Consider the following 22,463-nt stretch of genomic DNA (forward strand, 5'->3'; position numbering starts at 1 on the left):
GAAGAAGGGTCTCGACCCGAAACGTCACCCATTCCTTCTCTCCAGAGATGCTGCCTGACCCGCTGAGTTACTCCAGCTTTTTGTGTCTATCTTCGGTCTAAATTTGTCCTGGGAATACTCAACGGTTCACCACTAGCCAAAGGCCGGCACTCCCACCCCTTGCAACTGGAGATATCAACAGTTCACAGACACAGATGTTTACAGGAAACAAAGGCCATTCAGCCCATCGAGTCTCCTGATATTTGTCCACAGGATGTCAGAGTCATACAGAGTGGAAACAGGCCTTTCGGCCCAACTTGCCCATGCCGACCAACATGCCCCATCTCCACTAGTCCCACCTGCCTGCGTTTGGCCCATATCCTTTGGAACCTGGTTTTCAGATCATCAGTTCAGCCACTGCGTATCATTCCAGTAACCGAACCATCAAGAAATGATCATTTCATTGCCCTCTCTAGAATTCTATCATTCTCGGCTTTGGATTTTTCTGTGGGCTCTGACTTGTGTGTGCGGAGGGATATTTTTGTGTATGGAGGGCAGAGAGAGTACTCCTTGTGTGGGAAAGGTTGCTTCTTGCCATCACTTCCAAGTAGCTTTGTCGTTTTAGTTTGGAGAAACAGCGTGGAAACGGGTTCTTCAGCCCACCGAGTCCGCGCCGGCCAACGAATCCCCCGTACGCTTGTTCCAACCGACACACCAGGGACAATTTAGTTTAGTCTTTAGTGTAGTTCAGGGATACAGCAGGGAAACAGGCCCTTCGCCCACTAAGTCTGTGCCGACCAGTGCCAGCTAACCCTATCCCACACACGAGGGACAATTTACAATCTTTGGCGAAGACAATTAAGTTACAAATCTGCACGTCTCTGGAATGTAGGAGGAAACCGGACCACCCAGAGGAAACGCATGTGGAGCGTGCAAACTCCACACAGACAGTCAGGGTCGTACCCGCGTCACCGGAGATGTGAGGCAGCAGCTGGGTCACTGATTGCCGCGGGGTGAGGGTGTTCTGAGTTGGTGCAGGCAGGGGTGGAGTCCATGGAATGGATATGGGGACAAAGCAGGAACGGGGTACTGATTGTGGATGATCAGCCATGATCACATTGAATGGCGGTGCGTACAGGCTCGAAGGGCCGAATGGCCTCCTCCTGCACCTATTGTCTATGTTTTTATGGTCATGGGGGGGGGGGGGGGGGGGGAGAGAGGTGGTGGGGAGAGGGTGACTAAGTTGTGTGTGATCTCTGTAGACTCTGCCAGCCCCAGTCTCCTGTCCGAAGAGACAACGTTGGAACGAACGTTCTTTGTCCGCATGAAGTCTACTCTCACCAAACGAGGGGTACACATCAAATCTTCAGGATACAAGGTAAGGGTGGTGTGGGGTTGGGAGAGACAGGTACTGCCGCCCTGCTCTGGTTCCCCCCTGTCCTGTATTAGTCGGGATATCCCGTATTTTGGGCTAAATTTGTTTGTTCCGTACGGGACCACCCTTGTCCCTTATTAGGCCCAGGGGGCGCTGTAGGCCCGGACACTGTAGGCCTGGACACTGTGGGCCCGGACAGTGTGGGCCCGGACACTGTGGGCCCGGACACTGTGGGCCCGGACACTGTAGGCCTGGACACTGCGGGCCCGGACACTGTGGGCCCGGACAGTGTGGGCCCGGACACTGTGGGCCTGGACACTGTGGGCCTGGACAGTGTGGGCCCGGACACTGTGGGCCCGGACACTGTGGGCCCGGACACTGTAGGCCCGGACACTGTGACCTGGACACTGTGGGCCCCGACACTGTAAGCCTGGACACTGTGGGCCCGGACACTGTAGGCCCGGACACTGTAGGCCCGGACACTGTAGGCCCGGACAATATGGGCCTGGACACTGTAGGCCCGGACACTGTAGGTCTGGGCAGTGTAGATCCGGAGGCCCAGGTGCCGCCTAACGGAGGTTGCCTAGCAACCCGTTTCCCGGCCCGGGCGGCCGCCATTGGTGGAGCAGGAGCACGTGGCCGCTGGCTGGGTGAGGTCGCGTGGGGCGCGGGGTGGTGACGTCACCTGGCCCTGTATTTAGGAGTGAGATAGTTGGCCAACTCTATGTCCTGCCATGGTGGGGAGCTGCGTTCTACAATGCAGATGCAGGACACACACAGTGCTGGAGTAACCCCCAGTGGAGGTCTCTCTACAAGGGAGTCCTCCCCCTTTACATCGGGGACCTGGGGTGGAGAGTGTTGCACAGAGCCGTGTTGTGTAACAGATATTTGAGTCGGTTCACGGACTCACCAGGCCGCCTGTAACCTCTGCAGCGAGGAAGAGTCCGTGTTCCACGTGTACGTGGAGTGTGTGAGGTTGCTGCCCCTGTGTGAGTATCTGAAGGGGCTGCTCCTCAAGGTTTGGTCGCATTTTAGTCCCACGATCCTGGCGTCTGGGCACAAGGCAGGGGGTGGGGAGGGTCGATGGGGATCTCCCTGTCGGTCTGGGCCTGGGCCTGGGCAAGATGGCCGCCCGCTGGTCCAGAGTCGGCTGCCCGCCCCTCTTCCGGGCCTACGTCCGTGTGCGCGTGCCCCTGGAGAGGGAACACGAACACGCGGTCACCATGGGGACTCTGGAGGCCTCTCGTGAAGGCCGGTCGCCGCGGGAGGGTGTGGGGGAGGGGTCGAGCGTATCATAGATAAAGATGCCACTGTTATATTTTAATGACAGCCTGATGCAATGCGACCATTGTAAGTCTTTGCACCTTCTGGTAAACTGTGAGATGCAATCACTGAATAAAGTCCTCGTTAGGAAGGGAGAAAAAAGTGCTGGAGTAACTCAGCGGGACAGGCAGCATCTCTGGAGAGAGGGAATGGCTGACATTTCGGATCGAGACCCTTCCTCGGTGGGATCTTGCAGTGCACACATCGGCTGCCATGCGATGTTGATTGCATTTCTGAACGCATTAATTAGCAGCCGTGCTCACTGGCACCTCCTGGAGCGGTGACATTAGGACAGAAACAATCTTCTGAAACTCAAATATCACAAGGGCGCAGATTGAGTTAATAATGTTGTTGAAAATTATAATTGTTCTGTTTATACAGTCTTCGCATTTCCCTCACTAATTATTCGTTTTGCGTCCGGGTTTAAGTGCGGCTTTGGTGGTGTTTATTAGTTTCTTAAAATGGAATGGCTTGGAAAAGAAATAGGGGGTAGAGTTGCTGCCTCACAGCTCCAGAGACCCCGGGCTCGATCCCAACTACAGGTGCTGTCTGTACGGAGTTTGCACGTTCTCCCCGTGATGGCGTGGGCTTTTTCCGGGTGCTCCGGTTTCCCCCCACACTCCAAAGACGTGCAGGTGTGTAGGTTAATTGGCCTTGATAAAAATGTAAATTTTTCCCCGTGTGTGTAGGACTGTGTTAGTGTGCGGGGATCGCTGGTCGGCGCGGACTCGGTGGGCCGAAGGGCCTGCTTTTGTGCTGTATCTCTGAACTAAACCTAAACTGAACTAAATGTGCCTTCAGTGTTTATTGTTTCTTAAAATGGAATGGCTTGGAATAAAATTCAAGCATAGACATCATGGATTGCTTTCTCCGCAACGTCGGAGGTTGTGGGGAAACGTGATCGAAATATGTAAAATGGCCTCGATAGGGTAGACAGTCAGAACCTTTTTAGTTTCAGTGTTGGATATACAGCGCGGAAACAGGCCCTTCGGCCCACCGTGTCCGCGCCGACCAGCGATCCCCGCACTCTAACACATTAGGGACAATTTTACAACTTTTACCGAAGCCAATTAGCCTACAAATCCGCTCGTAGGAAACCAGAGGACCCGGGGAAAACCCACGCTGGTCACGGGGAGAACGGACAAACTCCGTACAGACAGCACCCGTAGTCAGGATCGAACCCGGGGTCTCTGGAGCTGTGAGGCAGCAATTCTACCGCTGCGCCATCTGTGGTGGGGATGGATAGATGACGTTTCGGGTGGGGGACCCTTCTTCAGATTGATTGTAGCAGGGGAGGACGAAGCTGGAACAGAGAGGTGGGGGCTGGACAATGCCTGGCTGCTGGATACAGGCGAGGGAGGGGGTGAGGTTAGCCGGAGGGTGGTGAGGTTAGCCACGCGCTCCCGCTCCACCAATGGCGGCCGCCATTGGTGGAGTGGGAGCACGTGGCCGCTGGCTGGGCGAGGTCACGTGGGGCGCGGGGCGGTGACGTCACCCTTATTTGGGAGCGAGGAAGTTGGCCACCCTACTAATACGGGACAAGGGCGGTCCCGTACGGGACAAACTAATGCAGCCCAAAATACGGGATGTCCCGGCTAATACGGGACAGTTGGCAACCCCTAGGTAAAATGGAATTGAGGGACTTGGGGGGATGGGAGATGATTGTACAAAGCTGTGGCAAGGAGCTGGGTAATGGGCAGATGGTGGGAGAAATACTGTGAGGTTTCCAGAACTGAAGTGTGTAGGAAGAGATGCTGGTCGAAGGCGGACAGGGCACAAAATGCTGGAGTAACTCAGTGGGACAGGCAGCATCTCTGGAGAAAAAGGAACGGGTGACGTTTCGGGTCGAGACCCTTCTTCAAAAAACTGCCCGAAGAAGGGTCTCGGCCTGGAAAACGTCACCCATCCTTTTTCTCCAGAGATGCTGCCTGTCCCGCTGAGTTCCTCCAGCATTTTGTGTCCATCGCAGAGATGAAGGTTACAGAGGCATAACTCCACATCCACATAACTCCCAATGTCAGGAAACATGTTCCCAATGTTGGGGGAGTCCAGAACAAGGGGCCACAGTTTAAGAATAAGGGGCAGGCCATTTAGAACGGAGATGAGGAAGAACTTTTTCAGTCAGAGAGTGGTGAAGGTGTGGAATTCTCTGCCTCAGAAGGCAGTGGAGGCCAGTTCGTTGGATGCTTTCAAGAGAGAGCTGGATAGAGCTCTTAAGGATAGCGGGGTGAGGGGGTATGGGGAGAAGGCAGGAACGGGGTACTGATTGAGAGTGATCAGCCATGATCGCATTGAATGGCGGTGCTGGCTCGAAGGGCTGAATGGCCTACTCCTGCACCTATTGTCTATTGTCTATTGTCTATAATACTCCTCAAAGTACAGGCGCAGAGTTCAGGAATCATTCTATCCCACACGGGAATAAAATCAAAAGGAAATTCACTTTTAGCGCATGTTCTCCATGAAGAATGTTCTCCATGAAGAAGGGTCTCGACCCGAAACGTCACCCATTCCTTCTCTCCCGAGATGCTGCCTGACCCGCTGAGTTACTCCAGCATTTTGTGAATAAATCGATTTGTACCAGCATCTGCAGTTATTTTCTTATACTATTTATTCTCCATGAATCTAACATGTGAGTGTGGGACCGGACTGCCCTCTTAAGGCAGAGTAAATGATTGCAGGTGAAAGCCAGCTCACGTTAGCTCGGTTTAGTTTATTGTCCCGTGTACCGAGGTACAGTGAAAAGCTTTAGTTGCGTGCCATCCAGTCAGCGGAAAGGCAATACCGCTGTGGTATGTTGGCATTCATAGCAAGAGGATTTGAGTATCGGAGCAGGGAGGTTCTGCTGCAGTTGTACAGGGCCTTGGTGAGACCGCACCTGGAGTATTGTGTACAGTTTTGGTCTCCTAATCTGAGGAAAGACGTTCTAGCCTTAGAGGGAGTACTGAGAAGGTTCACCAGATTGATCCCTGGGATGGCAGGACTTTCATATGAAGAAAGACTGGATAGACTGGGCTTGTACTCGCTGGAATTTAGAAGACTGAGGGGGGATCTTATAGAAACATATAAAATTCTTAAGGGGTTGGAGAGGCTAGATGCGGGAAGATTGTTCCCGATGTTGGGGGAGTCCAGAACCAGGGGTCACAGCTTAAGGATAAGGGGGAAGTCTTTTAGGACCGAGATGAGAAAACATTTCTTCACACAGAGAGTGGTGAGTCTGTGGAATTCTCTGCCACACAAGGTAGTTGAGGCCAGTTCATTGGCTGTATTTAAGAGGGAGTTAGATGTGGCCCTTGTGGCGAAAGGGATCAGGGGGTATGGAGAGAAGGCAGGTACAGGTTACTGAGCTGGATGATCAGCCATGATCATATTGAATGGCGGTGCAGGCTCGAAGGGCCGAATGGCCTCCTCCTGCACCTGTTTTCTATGTTTCGATGTTTCTAATACATGATTACAATCGAGCCGTCCACAGTGTACAGACACATGGTAAAGGGAATAACAGTTAGCTCTTTGATAAAGTCCAGTAAACTCCGATTAAAGATAGTCCGAGAATCTCCAACACAATACAATACAATACAATATATCTTTATTGTCATTGTACAGGGGGGGTACAACGAGATTGGGAATGCACCTCCCATACGATGCAATAATTTAATTAGCTAGTCAGTATTAATTTAAACAACCCAATGAAACAAACAGTTTTAAAACAGTATAAAGTGCAAGTAGATCTGTGCCGGTTCGCTGTGCGATGTGACCATCCGGCTCAGTAGGACCGGTTCATAGCAGCTATGGCCCTGGGGATGAAGCTGTTCCTGAGTCTGGAGGTGCGGGCGTAGAAGGCCTTGTATCGTCTGCCCGATGGTAGAAGTTCGAACAGACTGTTGCAGGGGTGTGAGGGGTCTTTGTGGATGCTGGTGGCTTTTCTGAGGCATCGTGTGTTGTAGATGCCCTCCAAGGCTGGTAGCTGTGTTCCGATGGTCCTCTGAGCTCTATGGACTACCCGCTGAAGAGCTTTCCACTCTGCCTCCGTGCAGCTGAGGTACCACACAGGGATGCCATGCGTTAGGATGCTCTCTATGGTGCAGCGGTAGAAGGTCGTCAGCAGCTGTTGGGGTAGACCAGACTTCTTCAGTGTTCTCAGGTAGAACAGTCGTTGCTGTGCCTTCTTGACCAGCGCAGCACTGCTCTCTGGTTGTGGTAGGATGGTTCAGTTGCCTGATAACAGCTGGGAAGAAACTGTCCCTGAATCTGGAGGTGTGCGTTTTCACACTTCTGCACCTCTTGCCTGATGGGAGTCAGACTGCTCCTTGATTATTCTGGTGGCCTTGGAAGGGAGATGGAAGCAGAGGGTGAGGGGGAGATAACAGGGGAGAACTGACGTCTCTCCACACCAGTGCTGCTCCATGCGTCTTCATTTGCTAGTCCACGTAACACGGCCTTGCAGCTCGGCGAGCCAGGTTCAATCCTGACTTCTGCAGCTGTCGGTGTGGAGTTTGCACGTTCTCCCTGTAACTGCGTGGGGTTTCGTCCAACATCACAAAGACGTGCGGGTTAGTTGGTTAATTGGCTGCCACAAGTGACCCGGCAGTGTAGGAGGGTTTATATTTCATAACTTTATGGAGCTGTGTGTATACAACTAACATGTGTACATTGCAGTTGTGAATTGTCCCCAGAGTGCAGGAGTGGAGAACAGAGGACTAGTGTTGAACGGGTGATGGAAAGTCGGAGTGGATTTGCGAGCCTGAAGGGTCTATTTCATAAGGTCATAAGAGATAGGAGCAGAATTAGGCCATTCGGCCCATCAAGTCTACTCCGCCATCCAATCGTGGCTGATCTATCTCCCCCTCTCAACCCCATTCTCCTGCCTTCTCCCCACAACCCCTGACACCCACACTAATCAAGAACCTGCCTATCTCTGCGATGGAAACCTCATAGTGTGTACCTGTTCTCCCACCATCTCCCACCTCCCTGACACCCAGCTTCTTGCCATGGCTTTGTACATTCATCTCCCATCCCAAGTCCCCCAATTCCCTCTTACCTCCAGTATTTTGTGTCTATCCATGTTTTGCTGACTAACCTGCTGAGTTACTCCAGTATTTTGTGTCTATCCATGTCCTGTTGGCTAACCCGCTGAGTTACTCCAGTATTTTGTGTCTATCCATGTCCTGTTGGCTAACCCGCTGAGTTACTCCAGTATTTTGTGTCTATCCATGTTCTGTTGGCTAACCCGCTGAGTTACTCCAGCATTTTGTGTCTATCCATGTCCTGCTGACTAACCCGCTGAGTTACTCCAGCATTTTGTGTCGTTCAATGTTTTGTATCATTGTACGATGTCAGAGGACCTCAGCCCCTGAATCCCTGGAGAACATGGATAGGTAATGTTTCGGGATCAGTCTGAAGAAGGGTCCCGACCCTAAAGGGTCCCGCCACCTCCCCTTAGGTAGCACACTTTCTTCAGTCAGAGGGTGGTGAATCTGTGGGATTCATTGCCACAGGCAGCTGTGGAGGCCAAGTCAATTGGATGTTGTTAAGGCAGAGATTGACAGATTCTTAATTAGTAACAGTGTCAGGTGTAGCGAGGGAAAGGCAGGAGAATGGGGTGGAGAGGGATTCATGTTTACAATCGAGCCATTCACAGGTACGTGGATAAGGGAACAATGTTTAGTGCAAAAGTTCCAGAACCAGGGGCCACACAGTCTAAGAATAAAGGGGAGGCCATTTAAAACTGAGGTGAGAAAGGACTTTTTCCACCCAGAGAGTTGTGAATTTGTGGAATTCTCTGCCACAGAGGGCAGTGGAGGCCGATTCACTGGATGTATTTAAAAGAGAGTTAAATAGAGCTCTAGAGGCTAGCGGAATCAAGGGATGTGGAGAGAAGGGAGGCATAGGTTTCTGATTGTGGATGATCAGCCGTGATTACAATGAATGGCGGTGCGTACAGGCTCGAAGGGCCGAATGGCCTCCTCCTGCACCTATTTTCCATGTTTCTATGTTTCTAAGGTAAAGCCTAGGATAGTCCGAGGATCATCAAAGAGGTGGATAGTAGTTCAGCACTGCTCTCTGGCTGTGGTAGGATGGTTCAGTTGCCTGATTACAGCTGGGAAGTAACTGCCCCTGAATAGTGTTAGAAAAAAACTGCAGATGCTGGCTTAAATCGAAGGTAGAAACAAAATGCTGGAGTAACTCAGCGGGTCAGGCAGCATCACTGGAGTGAGGATTTAAGACTGAGATGAGGAAACATTTTTCAGAGAGTTAGATTTAGCTCTTGGGGCTAAAGGAATCAAGGGATGTGGGGAACAAGCAGGAATGGGGTAATGATATGAGATGATCAGCCATGATCATATTGAATGGCGGTGCTGGCTCGAAGGGCTGAATGGCCTACTCCTGCACCTATTTTTCTATGTTTCTAGAGAAGGAATGGGTGATGTTTTGGGTCGAGACCCTTCTTCAGACTGATGTCAAGGGACCGCCCTCTCCCCTGGCATCAGTCTGAAGGAGGGTCCCGACCCGGTGGCGCAGCGGTAGAGTTGCTGCCTTACAGCGAATGCAGCGCCGGAGACTCAGGTTCGATCCTGACTACGGGCGCCGTCTGTACGGAGTTTGTACGTTCTCCCCGTGACCTGCGTGGGTTTTCTCCGAGATCTTCGGTTTCCTCCCACACTCCAAAGACGTACAGGTTTGTAGGTTAATTGGCTGGGCAAATGTAAAAATTGTCCCTAGTGGGTGTAGGATAGTGTTAGTGTGCGGGGATCGCTGGGCGGTGCGGACCCGGTGGGCCGAAGGGCCTGTTTCTGCGCTGTATCTCTAAATCTAAATCTAAAGAAACGTCACCCATTCCTTCTCTCCCGAGATGCTGCTTGACCCTGCTGAGTTACTCCACCATCTTGTGTCTGTCTACCTGTCCCTGTGTGGTGTAGGTGTGTAGATACACTCGGACGCCTCTCTGTCACTTTGCTCTTGCGTTGCAGGTGATCCACGTGACGGGCCGCCTGAGGCCACGGATATCTCTGCCCCGCGCCCGCGCCGTGCCCACCAGGTTCATGGGCATGGTGGCGCTGGCCCACACTCTCCCTCCCTCCACCATCAACGAGGTCCGCATCGAGTGCCACATGTTCGTGTCCAGGGTCAGCCTTGACCTGCAGATCATCTACTGTGAGAACAGGTCAGTAACTCCCGCACCAGGCTAGCGCCCGTGGAGAGTCCAGCCGCCCACAGTGTACAGACAAGACAAGGGGCCACAACTGCAAGGTACAGGGGAGATTGAGTCTGAATTTGCCGAGGTACAGTGAGAAGCTTTTGTTGCGTGCTATCCAGTCAGTGGAAAGACAGTACATGATTACAATCGAGCCGTCCACAGTGTACAGATATATAATAAAGGGAACAATGTGAATAAAGGGCGGCACGGTAGCGCAGCGGTAGAGTTGCTGCTTTACAACGAATGCAGCGCCGGAGACTCAGGTTCGATCCTGACTACGGGTGCTGCACTGTAAGGAGTTTGTACGTTCTCCCCGTGATCTGCGTGGGTTTTCTCCGAGATCTTCGGTTTCCTCCCACACTCCAAAGACGTACAGGTATGTAGGTTAATTGGCTGGGTAAATGTAAAAATTGTCCCTAGTGGGGTGTAGGATAGTGTTAATGTACGGGGATCGCTGGGCGGCACGGACTTGGTGGGCCGAAAAGGCCTGTTTCCGGCTGTATATATATGATATGATATGATATGTTTAATGCACAATAAAGTCCAGTAAAGTCGGTTCGAAGAGAGTTTGAGGGTCTCCATTAATGTAGATAGTGGCTCAGGACCACTCTCTAGTTGGTTGTGGGATGGTTCAGTTGCCTAGAAACAGCTGGGTACCGAGGTACAGGGAAAAGCTTTTGTTGCGTGCTAACCGGTCGGCGGAAAGACAATACGTGTTTACATTCGAGCCGTCCACAGTGGACAGATACATGATAAGGGAATAGCGTTTAGTGCAAGGTAAAGCCTTGTATGGCACGGTGGCGCAGCGGTAGAGTTGCTGCCTTACAGCGAATGCAGCGCCGGAGACTCAGGTTCGATCCTGACTACGGGCGCCGTCTGTACGGAGTTTGTACGTTCTCCCCGTGACCTGCGTGGGTTTCCTCCGAGATCTTCGGTTTCCTCCCACACTCCAAAGACGTGCGGGTTTGTAGGTTAATTGGCTGGGCAAATGTAAAAATTGTCCCTAGTGGGTGTGGGATAGTGTTAATGTGCGGGGATCGCTGGGCGGCGCGGACCCGGTGGGCCGAAGGGCCTATTTCCGTGCTGTATCTCTAAATCTAAAATCTAAAGCCAGCAAAGTCCAATCGACGATAGTCCGAGGATCTCCAGTGAAGTGGACAGTACCTCAGCGCTGCTCTCTAGTGGTTGTGGTGGGGTGGTGCAGTTGCTGATAACAGCCGGTGAAGAAACTGACCCTGAATCTGGAGGTGTGCGTTTTCACACTTCTGTACCTCCTGCCAGATGGGAGAGGGGAGAAGAGGGAGTGGCCGGGGTGCGACTGGTCCTTGATTATGCCAAGGACCCACATTGGGGTCGAGAGGGATACACGTTTACAATTACATGTACAATACATGTTTACAATGCCTCAGAAGGCAGTGGAGGCCAATTCTCTGAATGCATTCAAGAGAGAGCTAGATAGAGCTCTTGAGGATAGCGGAGTCAGGGGGTATGGGGAGAAGGCAGGAACGGGGTACTGATTGAGAATGATCAGCCATGATCACATTGAATGGTGGTGCTGGCTCGAAGGGCCGAATGGCCTCCTCCTGCAACTATTGTCTATTGACCCATCCACAGTTTACAGATACATGATAAGGGAATAACGTTTAGCGCAAGGCAAAGCCAGCAAAGTCCGATCAAGGATAGTCCGAGGGTCACCAATGAGGTAGATAGTAGTTCAGCACTGCTCTCTGGTTGTGGTAGGATGGTTCAGTTGTATATCCTATCACACCAGCTTAGTGTTTAAAATCACTTGTATTTTCATGTCTCACCCTATTAATCCCCAGCCATGATTTGTCTACCCCCCTGTATTAGGTTTAGATTTGTTATCGTCGTGTGTACTGAGGTACAGTGAAAAGCTTTGTTTTGCTTGCTATCCAAATAGATCAGATACAGCACACACCAATACAATCAGGTGAAACTCGAGTACAATAGATGGGGCAAAGGAGAAGATACAGAGTGCAGAATATAGTTCTCAGCATTGTAGACAATAGACAATAGACAATAGGTGCAGGAGGAGGCCATTCGGCCCTTCGAGCCAGCACCGCCATTCAATGTGATCATGGCTGATCATTCTCAATCAGTACCCCGTTCCTGCCTTCTCCCCATACCCCCTGACTCCGCTATCCTTAAGAGCTCTATCCAGCTCTCTCTTGAATGCATTCAGAGAATTTTCCTCCACTGCCTTCTGAGGCAGAGAATTCCACAGATTCACAACTCTCTGACTGAAAAAGTTTTTCCTCATCTCAGTTCTAAATGGCCTACCCCTTATTCTTAAACTGTGGCCCCTGGTTCTGGATTCCCCCAACATTGGGAACATGTTTCCTGCCTCTAACGTGTCCAACCCCTTAATAATCTTGTACGTTTCGATAAGATCTCCTCTCATCCTTCTAAATTCCAGTGTAGTGCACCAGTTCCAGAGGCAAAGTCCAATGTCCGCTATGGGGTAGAGGTGAATCGGACAGTGCCCTAGCTTATGGAAGGGCCGTTCAGAAGCCTGATAACAGAGGGGAAGATAAACCTTTTCACACTGAGGGTGGTTGATATTTAGAGGTGCACCACTGTTATCAAGAGAAATTTAGACAAGCACTTAAATAGGGTAAGATTTAGAACAGTCTTAAAGCTGGCATATGAGATTAGTGTAAATGGGCAATAAAATGGACATTGACATGATGGGCCGAAGGGCCGGTTTCTGTGCTGTGTGACTGACTCTGTGAACGGAGAGAGAAGGGAAAATCACACAGAAGAGGGGAGAGAGCAGGAACTGGGTACTGATTGTGAATGATCAGCCATGATCACATTGAATGGCTCGAGGGCCGAATGGCCTCCTCCTGCACCTATTGTCCATTGTCTATCACAACGTTTACGATCAAAGATAAACACTGGAGTAACTCAGCGGGACAGGCAGCATCTCTGGAGAGAAGGAATGGGTGACGTTTCGGGTCGAGACCCTTCTTCAGTCTGAAACGTCACCCACAATATCCCTTCTCTCCAGAGATGCTGCCTGTCCCGCTGAGTTACTCCAGCATTTTGTGTCTCTCTGTGGTTTCTACCAGTTCCTTCGCACGCACGCAGTTGTTGTTCCGTCTATCTCCCTGTCTCTCTGTGTCTAGCTCCCCACTGATCACGCTGTCCAGTTAGCTGTCTCTCTGTTACTCCACCTGTCTGTCCAACAGTCCACCTGCTTGTAGTCTGTGTGCCTGCCTCATTGCGCTCGGCTGCCTTCCCTCCATCTCCACCAGCGCGCCCGTCTGATGTGCCCATGTGGGCAGCCCCTCGCTCAGTGCAGAGGAGACAGAGGATCCCAGATAGCCAACCTGGGGAACGGCAGCTGACTATCTGTAGCTCATCATTTTAGAAGGATGAGAGGGGATCTTATACAAACGTATAAGATTATTAAGGGGTTGGAAACGTTAGACGCAGGAAAAATGTTCCCAATGTTGGGGGAGTCCAGAACCAGGGGGCCACAGTTTAAGAATAAGGGGTAGGCCATTTAGAACTGAGATGAGGAAAAACTTTTTCAGGCAGAGTTGTGAATCTGTGGAATTCTCTGCCTCAGAAGGCAGTGGAGGCCAATTCTCTGAATGCATTCAAGAGAGAGCTAGATAGAGCTCTTAAGGATAGCGGAGTCAGGGGGTATGGGGAGAAGGCAGGAACGGGGTACTGATTGAGAATGATCAGCCAGGATCACATTGAATGGCGGTGCTGGCTCGAAGGGCCGAATGGCCTACTCCTGCACCTATTGTCTATCTTATACAAACGTATAAAATTATAAAAGGACTGGACAAGCCAGATGCAGGAAAAATGTTCCCAATGTTGGTGGAGTCCAGAACCAGGGGCCACACGGTCAAAGAATAAAGGAGAGGCCATTTAAAACTGAGGTGAGAAAAAACTTCTTCACCCAGAGAGTTGTGAATGTGTGGAAATCTCTGCCGCAGAGGGCAGTGGAGGCCAATTCACTGGATGGATTTAAAAAGGAGTTAGATAAAGCTCTAGGGGCTAGCGGAATCAAGGGATATGGGGAGAAGGCAGGCACGGGTTACTGATTGTGGATGATCAGCCATGATCACAATGAATGGTGGTGCTGGCTCGAAGGGCCGAATGGCCTCCTCTTGCACCTATTTTCTATGAATCTATCCCTGTTTAACACCGAGGGAGTGACGCCTCTCCCGGGGAGAGGAGGAGGAGGAGGAGAGAGTGAGAGAGAGTGAGGGGTGGGGGGAAGGGAAGGAGGGTGGGAGTAAAGGAGGGAAAGGGAGAAACAAGTGGAAAAAACATAGCAAGAGAGAGAAAAGGTGAGAAAGAGAGAAATAAATAGAAAATTGAATAGAAAACTAAAGACCACGGGCGCTGTCTGTACGGAGTTTGTACGTTCTCCCCGTGACCTGCGTGGGTTTTCTCCGAGATCTTTGGTTTCCTCCCACACTCCAAAGACGTACAGGTTTGTAGGTTAATTGGCTTGGTATATGTGTAATATTGTCCCCAGTGGGTGTAGGATAGTGTTAGTGTGCGGGGATCGCTGGGCGGTGCGGACTCGGTGGGCTGAAGGGCCTGTGTCTCTAAACTAAACTAAACTAGACCTGATAGATATAAAGCCATGTGAGGCGTCGATAGGTTAGATAGTTGGAACCTTTTTCCGAGAATGGAAATAAACCAATTACTAAATGGCACAGCTTTACAGTAAGAGGGGCAAAGTATTACAAACATTTACACAGAGGGTATCACAAAATGCCGGAGTAACTCAGCAGGTCAGGCAGCATCTAGGAGAGAAGGAATGGGTGACGTTTCGGGTCGAGACCCACAGAAGGTGGTGCGAGCACTGTCAGGGATTGTTGTTGGGGCAGATGCTATAGTGGCCTTTAAGAAGCTTTTGGATAGGCGCAAGGATACGTGGGGAATGGATGGATATAGATTATGCACAGATCAATGAGTGAGGGTCTTAGCATCATGTTCAACTAGGGTTGCCAACTATCTCACTCCCAAATAAGGGACAAGGTGACGTCACCGCCCCGCGCCCCACGTGACCTCACCCAGCCAGCGGCCACTTGCTCCCGCTCCACCAATGGCGGCCGCCATTGGTGGAGCGGGAGCACGTGGCTACTGGCTGGGTGAGGTCACGTGGGGCGCGGGGGCGGTGACGTCACCTTGTCCCGTATTTGGGAGTGAGGAAGTTGGCAACCCTAATTGTGATGTTGAAAAGGGGGGCAGAAAGGAAAAAAGAATGGGGGAGCCATGAGAAGGGGGAACTGTTTCAGGCCAGTAAAGTGGGAAAACGATTCTTTATTTAGTTCAGAGTTCCATCTTATTAAGTGTGGTGAATAAATAGGGTTGTCAACTGTCCCGTATTAGCCGGGACATCCCGTATTTTGGGCTAAATTGGCTTGTCCCGTACGGGCCCGCCCTTGTCCCGTATTAGGCCCGGGGGGCTCTTTAGGCCCGGACGCTGTAGGCCCGGACGCTGTAGGCCCGGACGCTGTAGGCCCGGACGCTGTAGGCCCGGACAGTGTAGGCCCGGACAGTGTAGGCCCCGACAGTGTAGGCCCCGACAGTGTAGGCCCGGACAGTGTAGGCCCGGACAGTGTAGGCCCGGACAGTGTAGGCCCCGACAGTGTAGGCCCCGACAGTGTAGGCCCCGACAGTGTAGTAGGAAAACAACTGCAGATGCCGGTTAAAATCTGTGTCTACCTTCTGGACAGTGTAGGCCCGGAGGCCCGGGCGGCCGTCCAATGGAGCAATCTGCCTCCCAGACCGGGCGGCCGCCATTGGTGGAGCGGGAGCACGTGGCCGCCGGCTGGGTGAGGTCACGGGGGCGCGGGGCGGTGACGTCACCTCGTCCCGTATTTGGGAGTGAGGGAGTTGGCAACCCTATGAATAAGGGATCGGGAAATGTACTGTCTAGGCCTAGGGCATGGCTTGTTCAGACCCTGGCTGGGGGTAGCAAGTCTGTCATTAATCTCTCCTCTGTTGCACTTTCCTACCACGCAGGATCTCGGACTACATGGACCTGTGCACGGCGGACGTGGTTGGGAAGAACTGCTACCACTTCATCCACGCCGAGGACGTGGAAGGGATCAGACACAGCCACCTGGACTGTGAGTAACGCCATTCCCTCCTCACCTCCCTACCCTCCCAACCTTCTGACTAACGACCAGCAGTCTCTCAATCCCCTCCATACGCACAGGCGTTACCCAGGGCAACACTGTTTAGTCAGTTTAAGAATAAGGGGTGGGCCATTTAGAACTGAGATGAGGAAAAACTTTTTCAGTCAGAGAGTTGTGAATCTGTGGAATTCTCTGCCTCAGAAGGCAGTGGAGGCCAATTCTCTGAATGCATTCAAGAGAGAGCTGGATAGAGCTCTTAAGGATAGCGGAGTCAGGGGGTATGGGGAGAAGGCAGGAACAGGGTACTGATTGAGAATGATCAGCCATGATCACATTGAATGACGGTGCTGGCTCGAAGGGTCGAATGGCCTCCTCCTGCACCTATTGTCTATTGTCTATTGTCAGTAGACCGAAGGGTCTCGACCCGAAACGTCACCCATTCCTTCTCTCCAGAGATGCTGTCTGTCCCGCTGAGTTACTCCAGCATTTTGTGTCCATCTTCGATTTATCTGCAGTTCCCTGCTATACATTCAGTCAGTAGAATTTAATTCAGTTTGGAGATACCGTGAGGAAACAGGCCCTTCGGCCCACCGAGTCCACACTGACCAGCGATCCCCGCACACTAACACTGTCCTACGCACACTCGGGACTATTTTACATTTATACCAAGCCGATTAGTCTACAGTCTGTACGTCTCTGGAGAGTGGGAGGAAATCAAAGATCTCGGAAAAACCCACACAGGTCACGGGGAGAACGTACAAACTCCGTACAGACAGCGCCCATAGTCAGGATCGAACCCGGGTCTCCGGCGCTGTGAAGCAGCAACTCTACCGCTGTGCCACCAAATCTTTATAAGTCCAAGATGGCAAAAAAGCATTCAGGGTCTTGTCTCAAGGTGACACAGTGGTAGAGTTACTACCTCTCGGCTCCAGAGACCCGGGTTCGATCCTGACCACAGGTTTTATCTGTCCCTGTAACCTGCGTGGGTTTTCTCCGGGGGCTCTGGTTTCCTCCTACACTCCAAAGGCATACAGATTTGCGGGTTAATTAGCTTTGGTAAAATTGTAAATTGTCCCTTATGTACATGATGGCGTTAGGCTACGGGGTAATCGCTGGTCAATAGACAATAGACAATAGACAATAGGTGCAGGAGTAGGCCATTCAGCCCTTCGAGCCAGCACCGCCATTCAATGCGATCATGGCTGATCACTCTCAATCAGTACCCCGTTCCTGCCTTCTCCCCATACCCCCTCACTCCGCTATCCTTAAGAGCTCTATCCAGCTCTCTCTTGAAAGCATCCAACGAACTGGCCTCCACTGCCTTCTGAGGCAGAGAATTCCACAGATTCACAACTCTCTGACTGAAAAAGTTTTTCCTCATCTCCGTTCTAAATGGCCTACCCCTTATTCTTAAACTGTGGCCCCTTGTTCTGGACTCCCCCAACATTGGGAACATGTTTCCTGCCTCTAATGTGTCCAATCCCCTAATTATCTTATATGTTTCAATAAGATCCCCCCTCATCCTTCTAAATTCCAGTGTATACAAGCCCAATCGCTCCAGCCTTTCAACATACGACAGTCCCGCCATTCCGGGAATTAACCTAGTGAACCTACACTGCACGCCCTCCATAGCAAGAATATCCTTCCTCAAATTTGGTCAGTGCGGACTCGGTGGGCCAAAGGCCTATTTCCGCGCTTTATCTCTAAAGACTAAAGTAAATTCTCGATCTCCAGGCCACATTGGCAATGGGAAGGAACTTTACATTGTGTCCGACCTGACCTGCCCCTGCCCTTGGAGTGTGTGATGGGAAAGTGGAGAGAGACAAACACAAAGTGCTAGACAATAGACAATAGGCGCAGGAGGAGGCCATTCGGCCCTTCGAGCCAGCACCACCATTCAATGTGATCATGGCTGATCATTCTCAATCAGTACCCCGTTCCTGCCTTCTCCCCTGATTCCGCTATCCGACATCCGACTTGGATGAAGTGATTAAAAGTACCATTAGCAAATTTGCAGATGATACAAAGCTGGGTGGTAGTGTGAACTGTGAGGAAGATGCTATGAGGTTGCAGGGTGACTTGGACAGGTTGTGTGAGTGGGCGGATGCATGGCAGATGCAGTTTAATGTGGATAAGTGTGAGGTTATCCACTTTGGTGGTAAGAATAGAAGGCAGAGTATTATCTGAATGGTGTCAAGTTAGGAAACGGGGACGTACAGCGAGATCTGGGTGTCCTAGTGCATCAGTCACTGAAAGGAAGCATGCAGGTACAGCAGGCAGTGAAGAAAGCCAATGGAATGTTGGCCTTCATAACAAGAGGAGTTGAGTATAGGAGCAAAGAAGTCCTTCTGCAGTTGTACAGGGCCCTAGTGAGACCGCACCTGGAGTACTGTGTGCAGTTTTGGACTCCAAATTTGAGGAAGGATATTCTTGCTATTGAGGGCGTGCAGCGTAGGTTTACTGTACCCTCTGACTCAGCCAAAGTGCTGGAGGAACTCAGCGGGTGATGGAGGGAATGGGCTGATGGCTTTTCGGGCTGTTACACAATTGGATAGGTTTTGACCAAAGCCTTTTTGACGCGGCCTCCCGCTGGCCAATGCTTCACCTCTCTGACTGTCTCTCTGTCTCTCTCCCTCTCCCCCACAGTGTTAAACAAGGGCCAGGTAGTCACCAAGTACTATCGCTGGATGCAGAAGAATGGAGGTTACATGTGGGTCCAATCCAGTGCCACCATCTCCATCAATGTTAAGAATGGGAATGAGAAGAACATCATCTGGGTGAACCATGTAGTGAGGTAAGCCCTTCGTTACTCCACCATCTTTTTTCTATAGACCTTTGATTGATTGATATCAGGCAACTGAATCATAGATTACAGGTGCAGGAGGAGGCCACTCGGCCCTTCACGCCAGCACCGCCATTTAAGATGATCATGGCTGATCATCCACCATCAGTACCCCGTTCCTGCCTTCTCCCCATGTCAATGGGCAATAGACAATAGGTGCAGGAGGAGGCCATTCGGCCCTTCGAGCCAACACCGCCACTCAATGTGATCATGGCTGATCATTCTCAGTCAGTACCCCGTTCCTGCCTTCTCCCCATACCCCCTGACTCCACTATCCTTAAGAGCTCTATCTAGCTCTCTCTTGAATGCATTCAGAGAATTGGCCTCCATTGCCTTCTGAGGCAGAGAATTCCACAGATTTACAACTCTCTGACTGAAAAAGTTTTTCCTCATCTCCGTTCTAAATGGCCGACCCCTTATTCTTAAACTGTGGCCCCTGGTTCTGGACTCCCCCAACATTGGGAACATGTTTCCTGCCTCTAACATGTCCAATCATGGAGTGATACAGTGTGGAAACAGGCCCTTTGGCCCAATTCAACTACACCGGCCGACAATGTCCCAGTTACCCTAGTCCCACTTGCTTGCACTTGGTCCATAACCCTCCAAACCTGTCCTAGCCATGTAACTGTCCAACTGTTTCTTAAACGATGGGATAGTCCCAGCTTCAACTACCTCCTCTGGCAGCTCATTCCATACACCCACCACCCTTTGTGTGAAAAAGTTACCCCTCGGATACCTATTAAATCTTTTCCCCTTCACCTTGAACCGGTGTCCTCTGGTCCTCGATTCCCCTACTCTTAGTAAAAGACTTTGTGCATCTACCCGATCTATTCCTCTCATGATTTTATACACCTCTATAAGATTTCCCGTTATCCTCCTGCGCTCCATGGAATAGAGACCCAGCCTACTCAACCTCTCCCTGTAGCTCACACCCTCTAGTCCTGGCAACATCCTCGTAAATCTTTTCTGAACTCTTTCAAGCTTGACAATATATTTTCTATAACATGGTGTATCTGTACACTGTAAATGGTTCGATTGTAATCGTGCATTGTCTTTCCGCTGACTGGTTAGCACGCAACAGAAGCTTTTCTCTGTACCTCGGTACACGTGACAATAAACTAAAACTGATTGAGTGATACAGCAATGTCACGTGTACCTGGTACGGTGAGATTCTTTGTTTGCACACAGTACAAGTATAGAATAGTCACCACATAAAGGCCACCGACAAACTTACCAAAGTATTCCATATAGTCTCTCTTCTATCCCCCCCCCCCCCCCCCCCCCACCTTCTCCCCAATCCCTCTCACCAATAGCCCCCCTTGCTCACCCACATTGCTGTATCATGATGTTGGGCATGGGTGACAGCCCAGGGGAACAGTGTAGGAAGGAACTGCAGATGCCGGTTTAAACCGCAGAGACACAAAATGCTGGAGTAACTCAGCGGGCCAGGCAGCATCTTGGGAGAGAAGGAATGGGTGACGTCTCGGGTCGAGACCCTTCTTCATTAGTAGTTAGTAGCGCTAGAAATAGTCGGCTTTTGACAAGCTTGGAAATGCATTTTATCAGTGCGGTCCCAGGTAATTAGTTCAGTTCCGTTTAGTTCATTGTCACGTGTACCGAGGTACAGTGAACAGCTTTTGTTGCGTGCTAACCAGTCAGCGGAAAGACAATGCGTGACTACAATCGAGCCGTCCACAGTGTATAAGACACATGATAAAGGGAATAACGTTTAGTGCAAGGTAAAGCCAGTGAAGTCTGATCAAAGACGGTCTGAGGGTCAACAATGAGGTGGATAGTAACAATCGAAGATAGACACAAAATGCTGGAGTAACTCAGCAGGTCAGGCAGCAAATCTGCAGAAACGGAATAGGTGATGTTTTGGGTCAAGACCCTTCTTCACACTGAGAGTCAGAGGAGATATAGGTGGTGATATAGAGAGATATAGAACAAATTAATGAAAGATTTACAAAAAAGTAACGATGATAAAGGAAACAGGCTATTGTTTACAATAGACAATAGACAATAGGTGCAGGAGGAGGCCATTCGGCCCTTTGAGCCAGCACCGCCATTCAATGTGATCATGGCTGATCATCCACAATCAGTACCCCGTTCCTGCCTTCTCCCCATACCCCCTGACTCCGCTATCCTTAAGAGCTCTATCCAGCTCTCTCTTGAATGCATTCAGAGAATTGGCCTCCACTGCCCTCTGAGGCAGAGAATTCCACAGATTCACAACTCTCTGACTGAAAAAGTTTTTCCTCATCTCAGTTCTAAATGGCCGACCCCTTATTCTTAAACTGTGGCCCCTTGTTCTGGACTCCCCCAACATTGGGAACATGTTTCCTGCCTCTAACGTGTCCAACCCCTTAATAATCTTATAGGTTTCGATAAGATCTCCTCTCATCCTTCTAAATGCTGTGTTCTAGCTGGCAATGAATACACAGGTAGACACAAAATGCTGGAGTAACTCAGCGGGACAGGCAGCATCTCTGGAGAGAAGGAATGGGTGACGTTTCGGGTCAAAATCTTTCCTCAGACTGAAGAATTTAAACCAGCATCTGCAGTTCGTTCCTACACACGAGTACAGCCAGTACCCCTGAGGTAGATAGTGAGGATGATAGCAATTAATAAATGAGCTTGCTCTTTAATAAAATCTCAAATCCATCAGGCTGATGCAGGGGACAAACATCTTCAGACGGTGGCGGTCACGGTGGCGCAGCGGTAGAGTTGCTGCCTTACAGCGAATGCAGCGCCGGAGACCCGGGTTCCATCCCGACTACGGGTGCCGTCTGTACGGAGTTTGTACGTTCTCCCCGTGACCTGCGTGGGGTTTTCTCCGAGATCTTCGGTTTCCTCCCACACTCCAAAGACATGCGGGTTTGTAGGTTAACTGGCTTGGTAAAATGTAAAAATTGTCCCCAGTGGGTGTAGGATAGTGTTAAAAAATGTCCCTAGTGGGTATAGGATACTTCTAGTATGGTCCCTGGTGGACTCTTCAGAAGATACAAGATACAGACTTCAGTCCCACCCATTCCTTCTCTCCAGAGATGCTGCCTGTCCCGCTGAGTTACTCCAGTATTCTGCGTCGTGCCCAGGAGAACAGCTCCCTCTGGCCCAGCGCGGGATAAGGAACATGACGTACACCACCCCCACATCAAGCCCATAATCACCCTCCACCACAATTAATCACAGTCCTTCTCTCCCCAGTGCCTTCAGAGAAATAAATCTGCAAAAGTTACTGCATAGCCTTGCATGTTTTAGTCTGTTTTGCATTCGCGAGAGGGGAAGAATGAAAATGTCATCACTGCGATAATATTTAGTAATCTCTACACTGCGAATAATTAGCTGTGACTAATTTACCATAAAAGCATTAGTTGCCACGATTTATATTTTAATTGCAAGCATTAATTACAAGACCTAATTAACATTCATCCTAATGGAATCTGCATTTGTTCATTTCGGTGTCAGTTTAATCGTACACTCGCACAACACACTCAAACTCACACATGCACACACACACAACTCAAACTCACACTTGCACACACACACAACTCAAACTCACACTTGCACACACACAACTCAAACACACACACAACACTCAAACTCACACTTGCA

At 50.6% G+C, this 22,463-nt stretch overlaps 1 protein-coding gene across 1 annotated transcript in view; it reads left to right on the plus strand.

Moving 5' to 3' along the window:
* The window catches only part of LOC144611725 (neuronal PAS domain-containing protein 3-like), a 56,931-nt gene that overhangs the window by 18,613 nt on the left and 15,855 nt on the right, over nt 1-22,463 (plus strand). The window contains exons 3-6 of the mRNA XM_078430958.1: nt 1,242-1,357; nt 9,643-9,836; nt 15,891-15,997; nt 18,653-18,800. Of these exons, the coding sequence (XP_078287084.1) occupies nt 1,242-1,357; nt 9,643-9,836; nt 15,891-15,997; nt 18,653-18,800 (565 nt within the window). The remainder of the gene's footprint in view (nt 1-1,241; nt 1,358-9,642; nt 9,837-15,890; nt 15,998-18,652; nt 18,801-22,463) is intronic.

The sequence above is a fragment of the Rhinoraja longicauda genome, chromosome 41 (genome assembly GCF_053455715.1).
Source record: "Rhinoraja longicauda isolate Sanriku21f chromosome 41, sRhiLon1.1, whole genome shotgun sequence".
In the NCBI taxonomy this organism is placed as follows: Eukaryota; Metazoa; Chordata; class Chondrichthyes; order Rajiformes; family Arhynchobatidae; genus Rhinoraja; species Rhinoraja longicauda.